This window comes from Manacus candei, unplaced genomic scaffold, assembly GCF_025592945.1.
Source record: "Manacus candei isolate 608988 ecotype Guabito, Panama unplaced genomic scaffold, ASM2559294v1 h1tg000109l, whole genome shotgun sequence".
Lineage (NCBI taxonomy): Eukaryota > Metazoa > Chordata > Aves > Passeriformes > Pipridae > Manacus > Manacus candei.
The window spans coordinates 3,070,962-3,096,788 of record NW_026138157.1 but is presented as its reverse complement, the minus strand read 5'-3'; the positions used below and the strand labels follow the sequence as shown (position 1 = coordinate 3,096,788).

General features: G+C 44.0%; 1 protein-coding gene across 4 annotated transcripts; it reads right to left on the bottom strand.

Moving 5' to 3' along the window:
• Nucleotides 1-446: 446 nt before the first annotated feature.
• SLC25A29 (solute carrier family 25 member 29) lies at nucleotides 447-9,924 on the bottom strand. 4 transcript variants are annotated; one of them, XM_051769601.1, is made up of 5 exons: nucleotides 9,835-9,909; nucleotides 8,131-8,174; nucleotides 6,054-6,087; nucleotides 3,446-3,529; nucleotides 447-2,822 (listed from the first exon to the last, which is right to left on the bottom strand). In XM_051769601.1, exon 5 carries the CDS (start codon nucleotides 2,787-2,789, stop codon nucleotides 2,073-2,075), a length of 717 nt encoding a protein of 238 aa, XP_051625561.1. In that variant the 5' UTR covers nucleotides 2,790-2,822; nucleotides 3,446-3,529; nucleotides 6,054-6,087; nucleotides 8,131-8,174; nucleotides 9,835-9,909; the 3' UTR covers nucleotides 447-2,072. The 4 variants fall into 4 exon arrangements, with proteins under 4 accessions (XP_051625561.1, XP_051625560.1, XP_051625563.1 ...); XM_051769600.1 differs by lacking the exon at nucleotides 6,054-6,087 and having other exon boundaries at nucleotides 9,835-9,924; XM_051769603.1 differs by lacking the exon at nucleotides 6,054-6,087 and having other exon boundaries at nucleotides 9,846-9,860.
• Nucleotides 9,925-25,827: the final 15,903 nt, after the last annotated feature.

The following is a 25,827-nucleotide window of genomic DNA, read 5'->3' as shown; positions in this document are numbered from 1 at the left end:
CCCGCTTTTCCTGGGTGGCTTTTTATTTGAAATACTGATGGTCTTTCTGGGCTAGTTGCACTGTCTAAAAACAAAAAGCTACAACCTACAAAACTTTTTGCTAAACTGTGCATCACAGAGCCAAGTATTCTTCTTGTCAGATATGAACAGTTCTTGATTCTACGTGACTCCTCAGAGACCCAAGACTTGTCTTCAGCAGTTGTACAGCCTTGGTGCTGATCAGCACTGCTTAAATCAAAGAAATGCAGAATATGAAGGGTTTAAGCATAGCACCAGATCTTTGGCTTTAAAAGCAGGACTGTTGTCTTAGCAGCAGAAAGGTCAGTTTGAAGAAGTGAGACCAGGCAGTTTCTACTGGGAAAAAGCAGAAACTCCACCCTCTTGCAAGCTCTATTTGACACAGAGAAGCATCTGAGTAAAACATAAAAAAACCCTGAGAACCAAAGTAAAAATTTTAAAAAAATTTATTTCTTCAATTTTATATACAATAATTACAGTCTACTGTACAAAGGTGTAAATGGTCTTTACTGTGAGTTGTTGTGCATATGCAGCTTAGTAGATAGATTTAACATTCAATTTGAATCTCAGTGCAAGTAGGCACTAGAACATCCATCATACCTCCAAGGTATAAAGAGACATACCAGTTTTACAGGTTTCTCCAGCATATTTTGTTACAGTGCAAAATGCTATGACATAAGGTTTCTTTAGAAAATTCATATAAATTAAACACATATTGCACTTGTCCCAACCAAAAGTGTAACAAGTTGTACTTACTGAACTACTTTGATATTTTTTAAAACATTGCTCACACACATCCACTCCTTCCTTCTGGCTATTTGTGCCAAATATGTGTAGGTTTTTTTTCAAATCTTAAATAACTGTTTATAGCTCTTTGACTAATACAATCTTTCTTGAGCAGACTGCTAAAAAAAAATAATCACAGCAGATTAATGTAACAAGAAAATTCTCCAAAACCCTTTCCAGTCTTCTTTCCAGTAGCACTGTAACTAAATACATAAAAATCAGTATTGTTTCAATTCATAATGCAAGTGTATTGAACAGCAACCATTTCAGACACTTACACCTCTATTTTCTGAAAAGATATGAAACCTCTAGTTCTAAATATGTATTTCTATGGTACTTGGAGCTGCTAAGCTAACATTGCACCCGCAAACATTTTGTGCAATACCACAAGCAGGACTTTGACATCTGTACATCACTGGCTGCTATGGGGCACGTTGGGAGAAGTGGTGCAAAGTTGCATTAACTTTGGAGAACAAAGTCTACGTGGGCTGAACTAACTTAATACAGTCCATGCACCCACCAAAGGAGAAATGGAGGTGAAGGCAAACAACATCAATCTTACTAGATTTGAATTTCCCTAAATCCTTACAAGCCTTGAGATTTAAAGGAACAAGTGCATTTGAGTGCAGATGCTAACTTTGTGCTTAAGATATTTATTCAAAGCTGAAAGGTAAGGGAGTAGCTTAAATACAAATATTTTCTCTCTTTTTCTTTTTTTTTTTTTTTTTGCAAATCAGTATGAACAAAGTTGCTACTAAAACCACTGACGTATAAAAGCAGAGGATAAGTAAAACACATGACTAGTTGAATGCTAGTCCATGTCTTAAACAGTTCAGGGTTACCTGCAAAATGCCTCCAACATTTAATTTATTCCCCCTACTTCACCTTAAGTGTACTTAACTCCTGTCACAAACAAAATGCGTATTTCTTTCATGACAAAATTTCTGCATTCAACTCAACTCATTCATTCAGAGCATGAGTGGAAGAAAACAATTTCTGGTACTATGGCATTCTCCAGATCCTCTTCTGGAGCCACAACAATAACTTTCTAAAGGCAGGTCCCCGTCTGACTTGAATACTACTAGATATGGAGTCCTGAATAAGGCAAGATGCTGTTTATACAAGTAGTGAGATGAAATCCTAATTTGACATTTAGGAATTCTTTATACAGATAGCATACATCTACCATCTACACTACTTGTGCAGGTCAAATGTTCATGTTCAACAAAACCCAACCAGCTGGGCTTTGGATGAGGAGAACAAACAGATTAAGTTTGCAAATTGGAAGGCTGATGGATTACTAGATCTGGTTCACATTCAGGAATGTTGTCGTCTGACCTCATGTACATTAGGAACACAGTGACAGTAGCAAAGGTAGCTGCATTGACAGGAAAAGCACGGAGCAGCGTGGAAGTGAGACCTCTCGTGAACACCCTCCAGCCTTCTTCATGGTAACTCTTTCTGACACAGTCCATAATGCCCTTGTATTGGGTAACGCCTCCGACCCCATCGGCCTGAAGTCGGGATTTGATCACATCCATGGGATAGGTTGAGAGCCAGGACACAATTCCTGACATTCCTCCAGAAAACAGCAGTTTGGGAATAACGTAACTGTCTTCAGCTTCACAGCCTAAATACCTAGTCATGCAGTCATAGGTCAGGAAGTAAAAGCCAAAGCTTGGAGTTTCTCTTATGAATGTTGAGACCATGCCCCTGTTGATTCCCCTCAGCCCCTCCTTCTGGTAGATTTTGATCAAACAATCCAGAGAGTTTTTGTAGTTCTTTGTTTTCTGTTTGTATTCTCCTGTTCCTTGAAGCTGCATTCTTGTCTTTGCCAACTCCATGGGACAGCAGATGATGCACTGGATAGCCCCTGCTGCTGACCCTGCAAGGAACTGGTTTAATGGAGTGTCTTTTCCAAGAGCACGAAGTGTGTTTCCTTGTACACCGAACACGAGCGCGTTAATGAATGTAAGTCCCATCATTGGTGACCCAATACCTTTATAGAGTCCAAAAGCCTGATGGAAAAAGGAAGGAAAAATGCTTTTTAACAGTGGTGTTGATAACCTTCTGAAACTGCAGAAGGTGGCCTTTCTGGCTCTCCATTGTGCCCTAACTTTCTAGCAGTGGTCAGAAGATCAGAACCACCTTGCTTAGTAATAGAAATTTCATCTCTGCCTAGGACACAAACAACTAAACAACTCAGCAGTACAAATATACAGTTGAACATACCCATAAAATAATCTTAGTCCATCAAGAGAAAAGTTTTCTGGCAAATTTTATACTTTTTTTTTAAAGTATCTTAAAGCCTGAAGCCACCCTTTTAGCTGAGGTCTTAAAGCTTCAGCAACACCTCACTAATCTCTTCACTCATTGCTCTGATTGCTTGGGTTCTCAGAAAATTAGTTATTTAAATAACTTATTATTTTATTTAAAAAATTAACTTCGAAATACCAACTTAGTAATACTCTTCACAAAGTTTCTGGCAAACTTCTGATTACAATATCTGCCCTAGGTGAGGTTCAGAGTATGCTTTATCTCTTGATCTTCAACATCTGTAGTTTTGTTTTGTTTTTTTTTAACAGCTTTCCCACCCTTTTGAGTCAAAATATACAAAGATAAAAAAATATGCAAAACTTACAGATTCTTGCTTTATGATGGACTGAAAGCAATGGAAAGTCCCACGGTAGAGAGGCTTCTCTACATTTTGAACTTGTAGACGAACCTATAAAAAAAGTTGTGTGAGATACTGATTTGTACATCAGGAGCAGCCTAGTGGGTAAACTAGTGTCTTGTACCTATGTGGAAATTTGCTATTGCAGTGGATATGCAAGAACACGGGCTGGACACTAGATATGTGGCAAAATCATTTCAAAATCTTGTGTAAGTGTTTTGAATTAATTTGGGGGGTGAAAACATTAAAGTAAGAGGATTATTAACTTCTTGTGAATATCAGAAAACCAGTATGTGGAAAGGTGCATTGTTATCTAGAATTTCAAACAGAAGTTTTCCAGTATGGGCTACAATAGGGACTTTCTGTAGCTGCCAGGAATAATTCTGTTCACACTAAGGAATATCCATACAAACCTGATAGAATTTTATAAAAAAAATTATTTGCAAGTCAATTGTGAAATAAGGACAGTTTTAAAAGAATGGAAACTTTCAACAACACCCATGGTGTATCTGGTTACCAGATTTGGGCCATTCATTGAGATCTAATTTTTTTTTTATTCAGAGGGTAGTTGGGCAGTGACTCTTAAGATATTTGTCTTTGCATAAGAGAAGGAATAAAAAGCCACTAGTCCTTTTAAATTTTAGTCTGTTTTTTTTTTTAAACCTGCTGAATACAAGCAATTGATGAGGGCGTGGCTGTTTCAAACCTTTAATGCTAGTAATCAGTTAACTTTTCCAAAGCTGAAATAGTACATTCTACTGGACAGATAGATGCTGCTGTAACTGGTGGTCTTAGGAGACAGGCCCTTTTCTGGATGTTTTTAAACCTTTAATGGAAAAGTCCAATTCTGTTTTTTCATGGTAATTTGCCCTCAGTATGGTTTAAAAAGTGCCAATTGTACTTAGCTTATGCAAAGCCCTACACTGCAATAAACTCAATAAATTGGTTTCACTGCATTGATAAAGTTATAAATCTGTCTTTGATCTCCAGCGTGGAGGGCTGTAATGTTCTTCAGGAAAGATGCTTATCAACCATTTAATGCTGCTGCAACTCCAGGGCAAAAACCTTCAAGACTGTTATTCTGAGCAAAAAAATAAGATTATCGTATCTGTGTGAAACATTCCTGAACTTAAGATCTTTTTATCTGTTTTTGCCTAAGGTAATGAAAACCACCACCAAAACAATGAAAGACCTGTAAGATGTGAGTCTAGAAAAGGATTGTGGAGGTGGTTTTTCAGAATGCTGTATTCATGTTAGCTTTCTTGGAAGGAAAAACAAATTATTTTTTTTTAAATATTCTTACCCATATTTTATGCTTTGTAAATCAAAACATTAGTTTTCAGTATCTTTTTAGTATACACATGAGTGTATGCTAGCATACTGGGAGGCTGAGATCCTTGCAGGTCTTACAACATCTTAGGGTTAAAAGCAGTCTTATGGTAGGATTCAAAGAAAATAAATCCTTTGTTATTTAAAGGGACGTCTGGGGGATGGGCAGATTGTCAAAACTGTTAAAGAAGCAGGTTCACAAACAAAGTCATAAATCTTAACAAGCTGTCACAATTGCACAAATGAAGGTTTTACTCCATTTATAATTTACTACTATTGTTTCAAACCCCATCTGTGAAGTTAGTGGACTTCCACATGGATATGCTCGGGGAGATTTGCAGCTTAGAAACCTTCTTACTTCATCTTTTCTACACACTTGTGTTTAGTAGTTTAGAATTAGTCATATTCTATATATGGGTTGAATTTCCTAGTGGCAAATAGCTCCCACTTTTGCCCAAATAATTTGTGAAATAGTAACAGATTAAGCCCTGTTGTAGGATGAAATATTTAGAGAGTACTGACTCTCCAGGTCTAAGAATGAAAAATGTCTCTTTCTCTTGAGAACAGTGCTGGTCACATCGAGGTACCCTCATTAGCAAGCTACTAAGGCAGTGAGTGCACATAAACTTTATTTCATGCATATTAATGCCATATTCAACAAGCTCTGTAGTGTCTACAACTACAGGAAGAATGAATCGTGCAAAGTTTAGCCTGCTATTCCATTCATTGGCCTATATTCTTACTCCCTTCTAAGGTTTTAGGTTGAATAATAACACACATTAATTTCACATTACTTAAGACTTGCATAAAGGTACTGAAGACTATACAAAAAAACCCCAAACCACTACATCCCCCAAACAGTCCAAGCATTTAATAATGTGGGAAATAGGTGACTTTAGAAGTGTTTTAGCAATGAAAACATCCTCCAAAGATATGTAGTGGATAAGACCTCAGTAACAGTGTGCCTGAGATTCGGTTTTAGAGGCACTGTGTGTGGAACTGTATACAGCCAGAAACTCATAGCAGAAAGAAGGTTCAGAATAAAACTACATCAAAAAAAAAAAAAAAAAAAAAGGATATTCAAACCCCACTCCCTCCATGCCATAGCTGTAGAAGAGGGACACATCAGTTTAAAACCAAAAAGGGAAAAAGCTTTGTAAGTCTTTCAGGTCTTTACTTGAACTAATACATTTGGGAATAAATTAAGACCGAGAGAAACAGAAGTGTTCACCTGGGCTATACTTACTAGGTAACTCTCCGTGATGAGGCTTATCTGTCATCTACAACAAAGTAACACTTTTGCTGTTAATGAAGACAGCCCCTAGCTCAGAAAGTAAAGGCAGTTAAAAGCAAAAAAGCAATTTTATACATTACATCAACAAACCAGGGAAAAGCAATTTGCCAGTTCTGAGATCAGCTCAGTTGCAGGTTTTGCAGGGTGACTTCACCGGCTTAATTTTCTCCCTGTGTGTCCCACCATCCCCCTCCCCGCTCTGTGAAACATGAGCACCAGCCAAAAAAAACCAAAAAAGAGCTTAAATGCCAAGACAGAAGTAAAATTCTGGCTTATCTAAGCAGCTTTTCCATTGTTCAGTTATATTAAAAATGCACAGTCTAAGCTGACTACCAGCTAGCCCTTTAAACACTGCAGAGCTATAACAAGAGTTAATTTTTAACATATATACATACACAAGTTATGTAATGTTTTGTTTTGTTTGTTTTTTCCCTTAAAGGCTGGTTAGTTTTCCCACAGACAGTGATGATCGTGCCAGCTAATAACACAAATATTAGTATTTGCTCTAACAAAAAATAGATTGCTTATAATACCTTCAAATGGATATGAAAATATCATGTACCACACTAGATTTCAGAAAACATGGAGAGTCATCCAGAAACAAACTATTTGCTCTATTGTAAAGCAAGATGCTTTTTTCAAAGCCAGTACATCTATTTTTGCAATAATACATCTGCTGAAACTAGCATGGGAGCCACAGTTTTTGCAGACAGTTAAATGTTTAGTTTCATGTAGTAGAAGCTGTTCCACTTCAAAAAACCAAAACCAAAACAAAAAAAAATAACCCACAAAAAAAACCCCAAAACCCTACACATAATTAACTTTAATTTGAGCATAGAATTTGTGCAGTTTTGCAGGATTCAGTGAAATGACCCATCACCTTCAGTTAAGTACATGAAACTTGGCAGGTTGGGGGTGAGAGAAAAAGACAGCTGGCCCTGTACCGTCATAAGAAAAATTGTGCAAGTCTGGATAATGCCATTCCTGAAAATATATACTAGAATTCAACTGAATTACTTAACAGTCAAATTTACCATGTTCTGAACGACAAAAAGACAGACTTGACTATCTGAGCAGCTTGCACTGCAAGCTTGCAAAGAGAAGTAATGACCACTAGCTCGGGAATTCTGTATTGAATTAACCATGTGCTAGGATACAGAACACGGTGATGGCTTTCATCAGCCCACGACCTTTGCGTATCTAAATTCAGCAGGGCAAAGGTATTCCAAATATAGGTATAGTGCACAACAGGCTGTCTGCTGAAGTTAAGTGATCGGGTATATTAATTTAGCAGGGAATATATTGATATCCCTTCTTCTATTCTTCCAGCAGGGGACTTTGGACAAGGCTGCCAAACAGTGACTTAAATTGTCCTTCCATTCTGAAGGATGGGTTTGGACTCCTGGGAGCCCTAGTTGGAGGACCCTTCAGAAGATCTCAAATCTTATATTTGAAGTAGCTGAAGTATGTGTAACACACACAATTAACAGATCATCATAAAATCAATTTGAACTTGGAAAGTTATAAAAATAATACTTGGAGGAAAAAGCCCCCAGACAAGCTTCATACTTGGATTTTTATTCACTTACACCCTTTGGCTAGTGCTACAAATTAAGGAGTAAGTAGCAGAGCTTGAGGGGACAACAAAATACAATCTTTCAACCTAATATCAAAGTATGTTTGAGTTCCAAATGCAGGGAGAGGCAGTTCTAGCAGTTAGTGTTGATCAGCTGCAGAGAAGCAAGCTTAGAACAAAATTTGGTTAAATGTAAGATTGTATTTCCAAATACAATATTGTTACTGCACTGATGAACTTGCAGTTTAGGTCAAGGTTTGTCATGTTACTGGGTTTTCATTTCTGAGGAGCTGTAGATTGAAAAATCTATAAACAGGTTGTGGAGGCTTGTTCCAAGCTTTCCCACACAGATTTGTGCTCCTACAGTGTCTGGGGAATTTTTTTCCTCTCCCACTCCTTGGAGAAACTTTAAGTTTTCTACTTAAAGGCAAAAATGTTTCATAATCAACCCACCTTAACAGTGTCAAAGGGGTGTCCTACCAGCACTCCAGCAGCACCTGAAACAAAACAAATGCCATGGTTATTACTCTAAGTTTTCTTCCTGGGTCTGGGGCTACAGTAGCACAAGCAGGACCACCAGCCTGAGGTGAGAGTGCACAGCATTGTTGACAGACCAGGTAAAGAGCATCCTATCAAGTCAGAAGATAAGAAATCTACAGTTCAGTCCTTCAGGCCAGTACTAGGTGCCTTTGTGCTTCTCTTCAAGTTTCTGAGCCCCAGGCAGAGGTTGAGACTACAGAGGTGTGACTACAGAGCATGCCACATCATACGGAATGTGCAGCTGTGACTCCTGGCCTCAGCCCAAGGCAAGTCCAGCAGGCAGAAAATGCAGGTTTCCTCTGAAGCACAATGTTTCAGGTACATGTCACTCTTTGCAGGCACAGAAAACATGTAAGCTTCTCTAAAGGCAGAAGAACATTCCTGCTCTCAGCCTTTCCAGATGTGATAGTAGCACCTGCAGCAGGACCAAGCATTACCAAAAACCTTTGCTTTATTCTAGCATTAAAGGACTTTACAGAAGTCACATGCAGGCCTATTAGTTACACCAATCTGAATACAGGCATTTTGCACACAGGCTGAAGCAATGAATCCTCTAGCTCTGTATTTCTGTGACCCAGCAATCCTTAATGACCACTGACAACAGCGAGAAGTACAAGAGCTTCAATGCACCTTCCCACGTTTGCAGAAAAATAGCTGCCCTCCCTCTCCCGAGGAAGATGTGGCAGCAATACAGCGCCCACCCCAGGATGGTGCAGTCCAGGTTGTTCAAGGCCAGCACAGCGGCAAGATAGCCCAAGATAGAAAAACAGCGCTGTGCACTCTGTTCGGCATGGAAAGGCCACTGGTACAACTGACCCCGCAGGATCCCCGGCAAGGCAAGGATCACTAGGATGAAGTCAGAGAGAGGCTGAAAAAAAGAAATTAAAAACCAAAAATCTCTTCGCCGGGTTGGCAAGAAGAATAACAAGCTCAAATACCCGAAAAGAAGCGAGAATAAATCTCCTGAAGATAATTTAACAGCTGCTAAAAATAGCAGGCAGCAGGCCGGCGGCAGATGCACCGGGAAGCGCAGAACGCGCCGCACGCGTTCTCTCCTCCTCTCCATCTTAAAGCTCCCCGGCTGTCCGTGTGTCCAGGTCAGGGCTCCCGACCGCACCGCTGCCCCTGCGCTCACCCCAGGCCCCTCTTCCCACCCCCGCTCCTTCCAGTTCCTTTGGGCAAACGCCGGTGCTGCGGCGCGGTCGCGGAGGGGACGGCCCGAACCCCCCCGGCCACAGGGGAACCACAGGGGACCCACAGGGGAATCCCCCCAGACCTTTCCCGACCGTGCTCGGCCCCCACCTGCAGCGGGGCGGCCGCGCTCATCGCCCCCGCGCCCGGCACCATCCTCCGCTCCCAAAATAACAGCGCCGCGCCCAGCCCTCCCCTCCGACCTGCCTCCCTTTCTTCCGCATTAAAGAAAAAAATTCTCTTTTCCCCCATTCTCCGCCTTTTCTCCCTTTGCCACCTTTTTATTTTTCGCACCATACTCCCCTTTTCCTTTTGCGCTAATTTTTATTTTCTTCACCTCCTTCTCCTTTCGTTTCCTTTTTCATCTCTTTTCCCCCTTCCCCATAATTTTTTTTCCCTGCAGTCCCCCCCCGTGCCGCCACTCACCGCCGACGCACCCCGCCAGGAAATCCAGAGCCATGCCGGCGCGGTGTGTCCCGGCGGGGTCCAGCCGTGCGCGCCGCCACTCCGCACTCTGGCTCCGCCCGCCCGCCGCCCGCCCTTTCTATCGTCCGCCCCCCCGCCCGAGAGGGGCCGGGCCCTGCCAACGGGGGCGGGAGCGATGGGACAACTCCCCCCCCGCCGCCCCCATCCACTGGTGGCCGCGCGGGGGCCGCTCCGGCCAAAGGGCGGGACGGGGATACGGCTGCAGGGAATGGGGTCGGTCCAGCGCTGCGCGCCCCTTCTGCATTTCTGACCCCTTCCCTCCCCTCCAGCCTACAACCTGTCACTTCTTTTTCAGCAGCAGCTGCCTTACTAACCAGAAGTAAAGGCTGGAAAAAATTTAGGAGGCTGTAGAGGTGGTGGTTGGGGGGTAGAGGGGACAGAGCATCCCTTCTGCAGAGCATCAATATTGCCACAGTTGTTTTGGGTGGTTTGGGGAGTCACCGGTGGTTGGAAATCCTGTGGAGCTGATGTTGTGAGGACTTTGGAGGGGGCCACCTTCTAATAAGGATGAAATACCTGTAGCATCCCTGCTATGAGGGAAAGAATGAGAGAGTCAGGGCTGTTCAGAAGAGAAGGCTCTTGGGGAGACCTTGTTCACAGAATCACAGAATGGGTCAGACTGGAAGAACCACAGTGGGTCATCTGGCCCAACCTTCCTGCTCAGGCAAGGTCATCCCAGAGCACATGGCACAGGATTGTGTCCAGACAGTTCTCAGAAATTTCCAGTGAGGGAAACCTCACACCCTCTCTGGTCAATCAGTTCCAGTGCGTGGTTGGTCACCCACTCAGTAAAGAAATTCTTCCTCATATTTAGGAGGAACTTCCTATGCATCAGTTTCTGCCCATTGACTCGACCTATTTCCTGTGGCCACCAAGAAGAGCCTGGTTCCATTTTCTTGACACCTTCCCTTCAGATACTTAGAGACATTGATGAGGTCCCCTATCAGTTGTCTCTTCTCAAGACTGAACAGGCCCAGCTCCCTCAGCCTTTCCTCATAAGAGAGATGCTCCAGTCCTTCGATCAACTTTGTAGCTCTTGGCTGGACCCACTCCAGGAGCTCCATGTCTCTCTTGTACTGAGGAGCCCAGAACTGGACACAGTAATCCAGATGTGGCATCAGCAGGGCTGAGTAGAGGGGCAGGATCACTTCCTTCAACCTGCTGGCAATGCTCTTCCTAATGCATCCCATTTATTGTGGCCTTTCAACACTTAGAGGAATTGTAAAGTTGAAGAGAGATTTGTTACCCAGGGCCTGTTGTGATAGAATGAGGACTAACCATTTAAACTAGAAGAGGGCAGGTTTATATTAGATATTAGGAAGAAATTCTTTACTGGGAAGGTGGGGAGGTGCTGGAACAGGTTGCCCAGAGAAGTTATGGCTGCCTCATCCCTGGAAGTGTTCAAGGCCAAATTGAATGGGGTTTTGACCAACCTGATCTAGTGAGAGGTGTCCCTGCCCATGCAGAGGGGTTGGAACTAGATGATCTCTAAGGTCCCTTCCAACCCAAACCATTCTGGGATTATATAACCAGACTCCTCCTCCCTCCAGTGTTGTGCCAGAGAAGGAAGGAAGGTTTGCACCAACAGATATGGGCTTTGAGCCAACTGTTGCCCCCATGGCACAATGGGAAGTGTGGCCATGAGACCCTCTCTCTCATAGTCAAAGCCACAAATCAGTATCTTGCTGCCTGTGGAGCTTGGCAGAGCCCTGGATCTCAGTCTTATACAACACTGCTGCACTTCACCCTGCAGAAGAGGCCTCTCCCCTTCCCACAGGCTTTCCTTGTTCTTTATTAACTCTGTTTTCCTGCTAACATTGCCTGGCTTCAGGGTGCCCCAGTGCCAGAGCCTTTAAATGGGGAACTCAAGTTGTTGACAGTTTCGAAAACGGAGCCCTGTTTAAGCTGCTCGTTATTTCTGCAGGCAATGTCTGAGAAAGGGGAATACCAGTGGCCTAGAACAATAAGTAGCCTATTCCAGCTTTGCTTAGAGTAACATGATCTTCAGGGCCTGCATAGTCAGTTTTTAGAGGGTAAATTCCAGAAACAGAATGGAAAAGCAGATGGATTTTTTTTTTAAATTGCTTCCCATGGTATGGCAGTTATTTTCTGGGTGTAGCAGCTCAATACAAAGTCAATAAAATCTTGCAGTGGAATAGTATACTAAAAATCAAGCCAGCTTTTACCTTCTGTGCAATGAAAGGACACAAACAAATGAACAAAGACAAGGAAGCTTACAAAGTGGTCTGAAACTACTACAGAAAAAAACCTGAGAACCTGTCCCATATTTAGCAGCTCTTGGACCATTATTACAATAAATAAACAGACAAGATGGAAATGCAAAGCACTCAATGAATCCCTAACCTTCCCTATATCTTCTTCCAACCTAGTGCTCCTATAGGTTCCTTCTCATCCCTAAAAGCTGCCAAATCAAATCAAGAACTAAGGTGTCTCCAGAGTGCTTTGGGATTCCTGATTCACACACCTGTCCTACCTGGGAACAACCATTTGGTATCAGGGAGCAGGTAGGTAGGCTGGTCCTGCCCTTTGCCACAGCCAAATGGCCTTGGGGGCTGCCCACTCCTACTCTATCATCCACCTCCTAACAGAAACCTTAGGTCTCACTGAACTCATACTCCTGCAGCCAGTACTTCAGATCAGACAAGAAGTCCTCTCAGTCTGCTTTTCTTAAACATTTTATCCAAGTATAAGTGGAAGTGACTTTCTCTCACTGAATCTTGTCTGCTCTGGTATCCATGGGAGGAACTACTACCTCCCATGTGCAGAGCCCTACAGGTGAAAATCTGGATATTATATGCATCTTCCTTGCAGCGCAAGTCTTGGAAGGATCAGCTTGGACCAAAACATTCCTGGACAAAGTGTTTTTAATCTGTTATTCAAATCGTCTGAACTCACAAGCAATCTGCCTCAGAGGAATTACCTTCTCCACCAGAAGTGTTTTGTAATCAATGTTTGCCCACAATGGTCAGGGAAAACATTTCCTCAGTCTTTGTAGGCACTTCTTAGGTTATCTGAAGATAGTTTCAATCTTAGTCTTTTTTTCTCTGAATGATATTAATTAATATCCTTTGATCTCTGAATCCTCTTACCCCTCTCTTTCTTCAGCTGGAGTTCCTTGAACTGAGCTCTAAGGCCTTGCTAAGTGCTGAGAGATTACCCTGGGTATTTGCAGACAACATGGAATACGAGATAAGATATTTGCAGGAGTCACAACATAATATAACATAACATACATAGCATAACATAGCATAGCATAACATAACATAACATCATATTACATGATATTGTTCACTTATGGGCAGCCTGACACATGATGTGCTCCAGATCCTTTCCAGTAGATCAGCTGTGTGCCACAATATTCCCTACTTTGATCTTTCAACTTTTTTCTATAGTCATTCGTAGCTGTTCATGCTAAATTGTTTTTTCCAGATTGTATTTCCAGTTTGTCAAGATCACTTGAATTCTATTCCTGCTGTTGATGTTTGTGCAGCCCCTCCCAGGTTGCTGCAATCTCCTAAGGCCTGTCTTGCTCCTGTATGCTTGAGCTGTTCCTAATAAGCTTTATTCGGTGTTGTGGAATGGGTTTTTTTCAATGCTACTGAGCATTGGAGTGCTTCAGACAGGGCACTTTATATACTAGCACAGAGAACATCAAGGGCTCATTGGTATAAAGTCTGAGATGTCCAAGGCTGTTTCACTAACAAATGAGCATGGCTTTAGTCTCACTGGGGAGTGTTTCTCTTTTGTTCATTTTTTCTTGCTTGGGGTTTTGTTTTGTTTTCAGTTCAAGTTACACTTGTGAGGCAATGTTGTGTAAATGTGGAGGAGTTTATTAAGTTTGTGTGTGGGGTGGGACAGTGAGTCAATATAGATGTTTGTATTTGTGTGTGGCTTCCACAGGAGCTTTGTGATTAAGGAAAGGAAGTCACAGAGCTCTTACAGTTTGGTAGTATTTCTCAGACCAGGCATTTTGCCTGTTGATCCAAGGCCTTATGTGTGCGGTACAGATATACTTTTGGAGAGAGGAGACTGTCATGGTTTGAGATGGCCCTAAAATCCAATTCCCTAACTCTATTCCCCCTCCCACATCTCAATTTAATGTGAGATGGGTTTTTCCAGACAAAACACACCAGACTCAAAGTGGGGGAAAGGGAATATATTACAATGACTGTACAAATAAATACCACATCACATTATACACATGATCACAAACTATCTCTACCATGACATATAGTATTTACAATGATCATATCTCTTCTCCCCTCCAAATAAAAGTCCAGGAGGGAAAGAAGGACAGATCCCTTCCAGTCCTTAAGCAGCAGCATCTTCTGAGGCAGCAGTCTGTCTGTCTTCTCCACATGCAGCAGCTGATAGCTGGCTTTCTGCCAGCACTCACGAGGGAGGTATTCAAGCCTCTCTCGGCCCCATCGCCTCCAACCGAGGGGTCTTCCGTGGGCTTCGTAACCCCAGACAAGGTCGTATCACCACGTCATATCACGAAGACACAGGGGGGTCTTCGTGACGGTCTGGTATCTCCAGGAGACTCAGCTCCTTGCAGGGCCTCTGTGCCCTGTCTCTCAGGCTGCCACTGTGGCAGCAGTGCAAGGGGGGGGGAGCCAAGGTCAACTCCCCCCGCATTCCTCTGGCCGTCCCGGTCCGGCTCCGGGACGCTCTGAGCTTCTCAGCTCCTCTCTCTCTCCGGTACTGCTGTACTCCAAGGCTCCTCTAAAATAGGAGTCCATCTACTCCTCTTTTCTCAGAGGGATCTCAAAGGAGTTTTGGGGGCTGGTACAGTCTTACCCCCAGAACTCTGTCTCTCAGGCTGCTGGCTCTCTTTCTCCTTGGCTCTCTTTTCAGGAGTCTTCTCTCCGGTGCTGCATGTTGTTTCTGCCGCTCCTTCAGTTCAGGTTCTTATCTCCTGGCTCTCTGCCACCGTTTCTCTGGTCAGTGCCGGCTGCTGCTCTGCGCCCATGGAGAAAACATCTCCCGGCATAACTACAGGCACCTAGCCCAGCTTTATGCTGTTCCAGGTCCCCGCAGCCCCCCAGCCAGGGGCTGGGAGAGCCCAGAGGGCCCGAGGGGCTCCGAGCCCCTTCCTCGTGGCTTTACAACATGGCCACCTCTCCTCAACAACCAAACTACAACTCATCTCTTCCGGTGAGATTGTGGGATGTTGACATTTTTGCAGGAGCGCCCATTGGGCAGAACTTCAAAACTTCCAGGGGTTTCCACCCCTTGGGGTCTACCACTTTTCTTGGCCTCTGGGGGAAAACAAAGTCCAAACCACGACAGAGACCTAACCTGACATGGAAGGAAACACAGATTTAATGGTTCTTCTCTTCGCTGAGGCTGTTTTTTCTAGATATTTCAAAAGCTGTGTCTGATCTTGTGTCCACTCTGTTGATGTGTGATGGCTCTGTCTCAGAGCATGACTCAGATGCCTGTTGGGACTCTTATGCCCTTCAGGCTCCATAGATTTTTCTCTGCTGTGACTGCCTTTTTTTTCATTCTGCTGAGGCTGTTCCAAGTACAACTTACAACTGCTGGGATGCATCTCCTAGAGTGCTGGAGTGAGGAGTTGTGCTTTCCCTGTTTTCTTCTTCTTTGGGAGCATTTAGCTTCCCTGTTGGATGGTGAAATGTCTGGGCTCCTCAAATAAAGAAGGCAGAAAAGAAAGAGCTAATGGCAGCTTGGGAAACATGTACAGTCTACCAGCACCTACGGCAGATGCACTGCCACAGGTCTGAAAGAAAAGGTTATAATTTAATATTATCCTTCAAAGAACCTCTTCCTTTTGTTCCCCTTGTCTTTTAGGTCTGAGGGGTGGCAATCCAGGTGGAAGAGGCTTTGCAGAGGATGCTGGAGGGGTGAGGTAGCCAAGAAGGTTTGACTTCATTCCTGTGGCAGGAAGTGACCCTGTCAGCTGTCTGCTGCCCTTGATGGCACCCGGAAAAGACCTGGGAGAAGGTAACCCCAAATGGAAACCCGGGAAAGGGAATCAGGAGACTAGGGAAGGGAGCATAATAAGGCAGAGAATAAGCAGCAGGGCAGAATAAACACTGCAGGTAAACAAAACATGAAGTGAAGGGGCAAAGGCAGAATGAAGTAGGAAGGGAACAGAAATGTGGAGTTGTGATAAACTCAGAAAATCTGTTGGCAATGACTTGTGATCAAATATATATTGTTGGCTCAGGTGTCTCAAAATCTTTCTGTTTGCTTGTGAATTTGGCGTCAACAATTGCCCATGTCCCAGTAGAAACATCCCACTAGAATGTGGAGGGTGGTGGATGAGGCAGTTTCCCCCTTGCTCCCTGGAGCTTCACTGGGGCTTGGCCAGCTCTGTGACTACCCTGCAGGAGAATTCTCTTTCGTATAGCCTTCTGCCTACAGCCCCTTCCTTGTCTTCTAAGGTAGTGCATGGCTGCGTCATCACAACTTCAGTACTCACCATGTAACCCAGAGAAATGCATCAGTTTCTCTTTCTGTTTTGATCTGTGACTGGATTTCGAACTTCTCCTTCCTATCACCTGCTTTGGCTCCCTGAATCAATCTTCAAAGACTCTGGAGCAGCAGCTTTCTCTCTGTGACCTGTCTATTATGTAGACCTGGGTGGCATTCAGACCACATCCATGCAGCCATGTGAACACTGCATTTACAGCAGCAAACTGCTTGCAAGGAAAACCTTGCATTTTCCAGAGACTGCAGTCCAGCACAACTAGGCTTGATGATCATCTAGTGCTTTACAGAATAGCTGACATCTAAAGCAGTGACTAATAAATCCAAATGGTGAAATGAGAGAAATGTTGGGACATAATGCACATAAGAAAGAACTAGGAGCTGCGCTGCTCTGTGAAAATACCCCTTTGAAAAATAATCTTCTCTAGGTGAATTCACTGAGTACCTTTGTGTGGATTTGGGTCCATTTTCTTTGTTTTCCTAAACACTACTGTATTTACTGCCCTGCATGCTGTTTACATCGTCCCACTGTTATTGAGTCAGGTCATTGGGATTCTCCAGATCCTCAGGATGCATCTGTAAATGAAGACAGGGCAGCTAAGGCATTATTCTTAGGGGACTAGATGCCTTTATTATCTATTAACTTTATGACCTTGGGTGGCTTTAGGGTATTCTCTGACGTCATTATCCTACTGACTTCAAAGGTACTGTATATCAAGTGTTGAAACTTCCTAGCCTGATAAAATCCCTTGATAAGACTGATGTTTCAAAGCATGAAATGTAACTCATGCAGTTGTACAAGAGTGGACTGCTGCTGAAACAGGGCTACCTTGCTTACAGATCTGCTGATGGGTAGGGGCTTTGTGATCCCTCCAAATGTCCTGGTCAGTGTCCTGGGATGTGAGATCCCTTCTGTTCCCAGGTAAATCAATGCAGATGAACAACTGCCCAAGCTGCTATCTGAAATGCTGAGCTTGCGAGAGGTGCTGCAGAAAGGGAGTGGCTTAGTGTGTTCTAAATTGTGAAGTGCCCTGAAAAGTTTGGTGCAGTTCCAATTTTCCATGCCTTATCCTGGTAAAATGGAAACGCTTTTATTACTGGGCAAACATAACTTCTGGAAAGCTTGCCCCTTGCTATTTTAAGCAGAAGTGACCAAGTTCTGACATGCACCTTCTGCTGTTTGCCTCAGCCTCTGCTCCACGTGATGTCATGTATGTGTTTAGCTTGGGTTACTGGTTTGTTGGAGAAGGCAAGAGAAAGAAGCATAACCTGCACACGAAACAGTCCACAACATTTATGTTCACTCTGAGGAAGAATCTATCCCTGTTCATAGTCAGTTGTCTTGTGCTTTGTTTGAAATACAATACATAGCCAACCCCTGGGTGCTTCCCTGGAAGCAGATGAGAAATGAACAGACCAAAAAATCATGAAAAGCTGCCTACAGGCATTAGTCCAACGTCTCTTCCTTGCATTGTCTTTAATTTTGAAGATCACATATATACTTTGGGTTTTGTTAACTAAACTACTGAGTCTTTTCTACCTCATTCTTGTCAGCAAGAAGGCTAAGACAGAGCAGACCTACACAAACACATCCCCATGCTGGGTCTTGTCTTCTCTTGTCATAGGTCCCATCTTTATCTCTGGCCTGTGCTAATACTATATGGCTAAGAAATGATAATTCCTCTTTTTTGTATATTTGGGGAAGGAGCTTTGAGTCCAAAGTACCTGAAATACAAGGACTATGTTCTCTTCCATTTGCTGCAGGTGCAGCAAGTTTCTTTGCTGCTGGTCTTACTTTGAGAAGACCAGAAGGCTTTGCATGCACATGCAGTCAGTAATATGGAGAGCAGGTCTCCAGCAGAACCCAAATGCTATTTAGTAACACATTTTTAAGATGCCAGGGACCACAAAGAGGCAAGCTGGGACAAGAAGGTGGGAACTGAATCCAGTTACCTGAATGAATAACTATCTATCTGCCCAGCAGTTTTACCCATCTTTCCCTCTGCACATTACTGAGTCACTCAAAAAGTACATTTGTGACCCTGAGATTAGCTCAGATGGTTAGAGTATGGTGCTAATTAGGCCAAGGTTGTGGGTCTGATCCCTGCATAGGCCATTCACTGAAGAGTTGGACTTGATGATTCTTGTAGGTCCCTTCCAGCTCAGACTATTCTGTGATTCTGATTCTGTGGTTGGTGACAGTGAGCAAAAACTGTTGGGAAATTCAGGAAAGGAAGATAAAAGCTCAGTAGCTGGCATCTTTATAGCATTTTTCCAGTTTAAATTTGCAGACAATATAACTTAAGCCTCAGGCTGTTTTCATGAAGTAAAAGGGTGCAATTATGCCTGTTTTATAGATAAGGAAACTGGTAACACTGATTTGTCCTCAGGGAATGGGAGGCAGAACTAGGAGGACAACCTCCTCTACCTGCCTTGTGGCTTTATCTTTAAGCTACCATGTTCTTACAGCAATATTTCTGTGAGGTTAATGGTTCTTCACTGCCAACAGGTATACAAATACAAATATCAACATCATGTACTTGAAATCCTCTGGCACAATTTGTATTCACAGGCCAAGTTAATGCCTGGGAGACCAGGTCTCCAGGCAAATCTAAATGCTAAGCTGTTTTAACAGCATAGACACACAGCATTATCCACCAGTCAGTAATGAATGAGAGACAGCAAAAAAAATGATAATATGTTGTGAGGCAATGCCACTAAGGTTTGTGTACAGACTTTGAGGCAGCTTCCTGGTAGGTTATATGTGGGCTTCCAGCTGTCATGTGGAATTTCTGTTGCAATAGTCTTATGGTAAAGACACCCATTCTTTAGAAACTGAAACAGGCTAAGCAGGATGACTAATGTGCCTCTGCAGAAACTTCCCAAGAAACTTGTGAGATGGATGGTCGTATGACTCCTGAACTAATGCCAGGGAAAAGACAGGAGTGACAAGTGAGCCTGTGGACCTCATATGATATTCAGAGACTGGCACTCTTAGTACTGGTGTCTGAATATTCTTTGCTAAGGCTGGTGATGTTCCTGAAAAAGCTATGGAAACTTCTGGATTTCACCTCAATTTTTCTTGAGTTTGAGCCAATGGAAGAAGTCAGGTTAATGTTGAAGGCACAGGACAGAACACTTGGTGCTGAACTGGGTGTGTATTTGCACTAGGACAGCGCACACTGCCTGCAGAGGTTTTTGACAGAGATCCCTGAATTAGTATTGACCAAGACAGGATTGGTGTCAGAGGCTCTCTGCCTCCAAACAACATGGGGTTCTTCTCTGGCATTAAACTCATTTTGTAGATGAATTTTTAAGGGAGATTCTTTGGTTTTGTTTGAAGCCTTTAATTAATTCACTGTAGTTTCACTTGTTTTCCACTTCTGCAAGATAAAAAGTTTTAAATTCCTTTGTATATATCCCCTCTTAACATAAGCTCATAATAATGCTGGTATTTAGAAAAAGTTCTCTTTTCTGAACTCCTTAATGCCAGGTTTGTCAGTTAAGTAACTTTCCCATGTGATTTTAGCAGCCGATATCAAAGTCCCAAATAATAACTCCTGAACTACCCCTGCAGAAAAGGTTGAGGCTTGCACATTAACATCATCATGACAAATAAAGAGTACATTATTGCCTGGTGGTTGAGAAAAAGAGGCCAGGAAGGTGAGTGCCTCCCTCTGCTCCAAGCCTGCTGCCAAGTCACTGACTATATCTTCTGTTCATTAAAGTGCCAGAAATGTGCAAGAGGTTGGAAAGCAGCTCAAAGTGCAATCAGAAAGTCAATAACAGTCCTGACATCCTCTCCCTTCATCACAGCCAGGAGTCCATCTGAAGTGCTAGTGATGCAGGCTGGCATAAAAAACTTGCTCAGAGCTCGCTGCAGTGGTACACTGTCAAATTTCCTCTTTCTTATTGTAAAGATCAGGATCTAATTGTGGCCTTCTAGTGTCTGCAGGGAGCTTACAAGAAAGGAGAGGGACTTTTTACAAGAATATGTAGTGACAGGAGAAAGGGGAATGGCCTCAAACTAAAAGAGAGTAAGTTTAGATTAGATATTAGGAGAAAGTTCTCTGCTGTGAGGGTGATGAGGCACTGGAACAGGTTGCCCAGAGAGGTTGTGGATGCCCCATCTCTGGAGGTGTTCAAAGCCAGGCTGGATGGAGCTCTGAGCAACCTGGTCTAGTGGAAGGTGTCCTTGCCCATGGCAGGGGGGTTGGAACTAGATCTTAGGGTCCCTTTCAACCCAAACCATTCTATGATTTTATGATTTTGCAGGAAGATTTATGTAACAGTCTAAATTTTTAATATATACATATTTTCAGAGGGGTGTTTGTGCAGGGTGGGTGCTAGTGTTGCTACTTCCATATTTTCCTGTGATTTACTCCTGAACAGAGTCTTGTGGCTCTCTGAGAAGTGTTTGGATCCTTGCAACGACTTCATGGCAGTGGACATGCAAGTCGTGCTGATGAGAAGATTAGGTATAGGGAGATTCAGTGACTTGCCCCAAGCCAGAAAATCTGTCACTTCTTAAATTACTGCAATAATTTTCAGTTGTCTTGGAAATGTATTATTTTCCTTTCCCTTGGGAATGCGTGTAGAAACATTACAACCTTATATCAGCTTTCCAGAGGTGAAATCACCGAGCATTACACCTGGCTAAAGCTGATGCTATTCTCAATGCTCAGGGTGGTTTCCTTACTGCTTCTGTTTGTTTCTCTGTGAAATTCCTGCTGTGAATGCTTAAGTCCTTGTAATTATTGGGGTTTTTTTGTTAGTACCTGAGAGAAAGGACAATGAGCTGCTTTGATTTGAAAATCCATAACACAGCTGGAGCCAGGAGGCTCCACCCCCGCTTCCACCCCCTACCACGCAAGCCAAGTGCTGGACTGTGCCAACTCAGCAATGTGCAAACAGCCTGGTGGCACAGTGGGGTAATGCTGTTTGAACAGTCTCTTCAGTCAAGGATTTTTCCAAAATGAATTGGATAGAAATTAATGGTTATGCATGTGAGTGTGATATAGCCTAGTGCTATATCACAGAAAATGAGGAAGGATTGTTTTCTCAGCAAATCTGGAATGGCGAGCCAGCAGGTGGTTGCAGAGTCAAAAGAGGACAAGCTTCTCTTTTGCTTTTCAGTATGGATGGAGTTGGTAATGTTCTGGGAATGAGCTGTGGAAGAAGAGGGGTAAAGGGATGCCTCTGCTGTTTTGTCTCATCTAAATTATGCTATTTAACACTGATTACCTACCTGAAGTCTCCCTCTCCACCTTTCCTTTTGCTCCATCACTTCTACCAGTCCTCTGGACCCACTGCCACTTTACTATGGAGCAGTCCTCTCTGCCTGGGTGGGCAGACAGCTGCCTTCTCCTGTGAAGCAAATGGAGTGTTTCATCCATCACACACTGTGCAAAATTACGGCCTTCCTCAATTTTTATCACTCAGTGTCATGATTTCCTGCAGATTGTTTCATATAGCCAGATCTGTCTTTTTCTCTGACAGCACCTTCCATGCTCTGCTTTCTCAAAATCACCCATGAAGTTCACTCATTTTGAACAAATCACTCTTAAAGGACTTGTGAGTTATTTTTTGGTGGAATGCTATCCCTGTGGAGGCTCAAAGCATGCATTTTCTGTGTCATTTCCTAGGGCATGCTTTGAGAAGACCACCTGGGTTGGGACCAGGAGAAAGCTCCTTCAGCAAAGTGTGAAGAAAAATGAGACCTCAATGACTCCATGTCTCCGGGAGGACTCCTGGTAAGGGAGGCTGAATTTCTGCCTTGAGTGTCACTCTCTTCAGCATGGAGTTGGTCTGTGCTGTCTGGAGTGAACCAGCAAGTAATAGCAAACACAGTACCACAGGCTTCATTTCTCACATAGGGTTTCCTTCATGCAGAATTACACTTTCCTCACTACATGCTCTTGTGTGAACACTTAAACTTGTGTGGGGCTCTCTTCCAGAAGGCTCTTGCCTTGCTGCCATCACATGATGGCTGGGATGAGTGTGGCAGTGGATCCTATTTTCCCCTAAGTCCTGACCAGACATCAGAAGCAAAGAACTAGAGACCACCACAGTGACGACTGTGTTGCCTGGGGCCCATGTTACTCTGCTAAGCCCCCTTTGGGGCAGAAGTCCCTAAAGCAGTGGTGTGCATTTCTCCAGAGGTGGCTGTCCCACCTTCATGGGACAAGGTGAGATGTTTCAAGCCCCCAAAATATTCTTCTTTCAGATAGGTGCCTTCTGAATGACCTCTGTTTGCAGAGGAACTCCAGCAAAACAGAAAGCCCAGTAAACCTCATTGAAGGGACCAAAACCATTATCAGAAGGTTATCAAAATGTTTTAATCTGGAGTCAACCGTCTGCTGTATAAAACAAACTAACATTTTGATAGAAGTGTTATTGTGAATGGAGGTTAAAATAATAAATACAGGATTACTTTTCTGTTGCAAAGGGGGGGTTTGGGTTGGTTTTTTTTTTTTTTTTTTACAATCTCAGAAGATTTTATGAGGAAGATTCCCTTCGAGCTGTTCAGCTCAGCTAAAAATGTAGGAATTTTGTTTATCTTGTGATATTTCATGGGAAATACTAGTCCTGATGCTTTACTCAGCCAGTGTGACATGACAGCCAGCCTCTATTTTCTTGCTGGTATGGCAGCAGTCACTTCAACGTGTAGAAAAATCTCCCCCCACATGACACCCTCATCCATGGTGTGACTTTCATTTCGAGAATGTAGTGAATCTTGTCACTTTACCTGGAAGCAGTTCCCGGAAGAACAATATTGAACAGTAGTGTCCCAACAGTGACTCCAAAGGTAGCTATGGCTGCAGCAGCTTGGGCTGAAGCAGGTCAGCAGGTTGCCTGATCCCTGCAGGAACCAGGAGTCTGTAAGCTCAGGGCTGCCCTTCCACAGAGGACTGTGTCCTTGTCCCTCTGTGTCACTGACACACCAGAGCCCACTCCTAGCTCCACTGCTGGAGGGGTCCTGCAAGGACAGAAGCAGAAATGGATGATGGAGAAAGAGGAAACAGCACCTTTCTCCACCTTTGGCATGTGCAGACTGTTGATGAACCATTAATAACTCTGCTACGGACACCAGGTGTAACAAGGAAGAGCTACTGAATAACCCAGTGTGTTTTAGCCGCTACATTGCTAACTCTCTAGATAATATTTTACTTCTGGTTTCAAGTACTTGCTGTCCTTGCAGGATGTTACACTGGAATAATCTGTTCTCTCCAGTGCAGAAAACATTCAGGGAACAAAGCATAGGAAATTAAGGGGAAGCAATTTAATAAAAATCCTTTCATTTTCATGTCCCAGAAACTCTGAGCCCTCACACCAACCTGTGCTATATGTCACTGGCACATCAGACCCAAACCAGGAACTCCAGTGAGAAATAGGTTCTTGTGAAATGTGCAGGAAACAGCACTGGGTACTGAAGTCCTCAGCTCCCCTGTAAAGCTGATCCCAGAGGGGCAACAGCCATGAAATTTTCTTTTCCCTTTGCTGCCAACGTGCCTTGGCTCTGACCCGGGGAAACCTCTTCAAGAGGAGTACAATTCAGGTCACGACTTGGCAAGCCCTTCACTGCATCAGGACTTTGGTTTCCAGGTTCACCCTGGGCAAAGATTAACCTCTCACGCATAGATGTGACACTCTCTGGTAATGAGACTGTTGTGCAAAAATAGGCAATATGGCATTTCCTCGAGCTCTTGGTTCCCATCAACCAGCAGGTCTTTCTCTGTGCTTTCCTCTTTCCCCTGATGAGTTCACCACCCTATGTTGGGGGTAAACTGTGAAGGAAACAATAGGTTCTGGACCAGTCTCCTGACAAAATCCATCTCATATCTCCCCAGCAATGCTGTCCCTATTGCAGGCAGTGGCACCCACCTTACTATATGAATAGACCCTACCGGCATCATCCACTATATTCCAACCCTCTCATACAGGGAGAGAGAACGGAGGATGCTGACAACCAGGGTGCACGAGATGGCCGACTAGTCAGGCAGAACACGTACAGGGGTTACAGACCATGATTTTTCAGGGGTCCTCCTCATCAAAGACAACCTAGAGAGAATGAAGAAGGTGAAGAGAACCAAGGGGATGAAACCTGAAGTCAGCAACCACCTCAACGTCGGTACCACCGTAACTTCAGCTGCCGATGCAGAAGCCCAGAGAACCCTATCCCACAAGATGGCAAAGAGACGAAGACAGCTGAACCACCAGCTGAGAACACGTCTGCTCCCGAGGCTGAGCAGGATGCTGGCCACGGAAGTTGGAATCTGCTCAGGAGTGTGTAACAATTCACCTGCCGAATCAACTAGCCCTGGAAATGGATGGCGCTGGAGCGTCAGGCCTGCACCCGGCTGTCCCCGGCAGTGTGAAGCCCGGGAGGTCTGGGCCGCCATGCGTAGGAGGGCCCCTGCAGTGCGCCTCCAAGTCTGGGGTGTGGGCCCGGGTGGAGCCGCCGCAGGTGCAGGTCTTGGTGGTATTAGCAAATATTGAAAGGAGAGCTTTGAAGGCCAAAGTGGAGCAGAGTTCCGTGTGAACAGCAGTTGAGCGTGGGTCAGGCAGTCCGCCACGGGACGAGTCAGTCCCAGCCCCTGCCTCTTGGAGCCCCCTTGATGCTCTTAGCTGAGTGTTCCACGGGGCTGAAGCATCTGCTTAGAGAAAATTAGAGTGTTCAAAGCAGGCCAGCACAGTGCAGGTAGGAATAATGGAGTAGGACTCCGGTTCTATTTTGTTGGTTTTCAGAAATGGGCCCATGATTAAGAGGCATGGCTGGGGGCATTCATATTGTGCTGCTAGAGGCATCACTCCATCGGGGCAAAACACTGGAGTGTGGTCAGCAGCAATTGTGATTCCTGCTCTGCCACTGAAGTCAGAAAGGAGATGACATTGGAAAGGGGATTGAAAAACTGAGCAGAAAGTGAAGAAGCAGAGCTGCTGCAGGGGCTGGGAAAACTATGCTGTTGTCTGAAATAGAAGCAAATACTCTGGATGTGGTTGGATTAATTTCTGGGCTTCACCACAGGTATACATAATGAGCAGGTAATAATCTGTGAGGATCTGGGTAGAGGTTTGGGGTCAGCTTCATGGGTTAGGAAAGTCAAGAAAAACAGCTTAGGAAAGGCACAGGGAATTTTCATTGATGGAAAGGGTGTCATGAAATTCTCTGTGGTGCAGGGCAAGAGTGTCCTGTGGCAAACAAGTGTGCAAAGCTGTCTTCTGGAGCTAATAAGTACAGCGGGGAATGGCCCCTTCACAGCCAGTATTACCCTGCCAGTCACCACCCCTCGTGACTTTCCAAGCAGAAGGGCACTGGGAACAGCAGCTTTGGCACAGCATTTCAGGGCTTCATGGGATTACTTATTCACTGTGTTCCTGGATCAGTTCCAGACTACCCGGCTCTGCCTCCAGTGTACAGATTCATCAAGTATCCACAAGGCTCACAATCCCCAG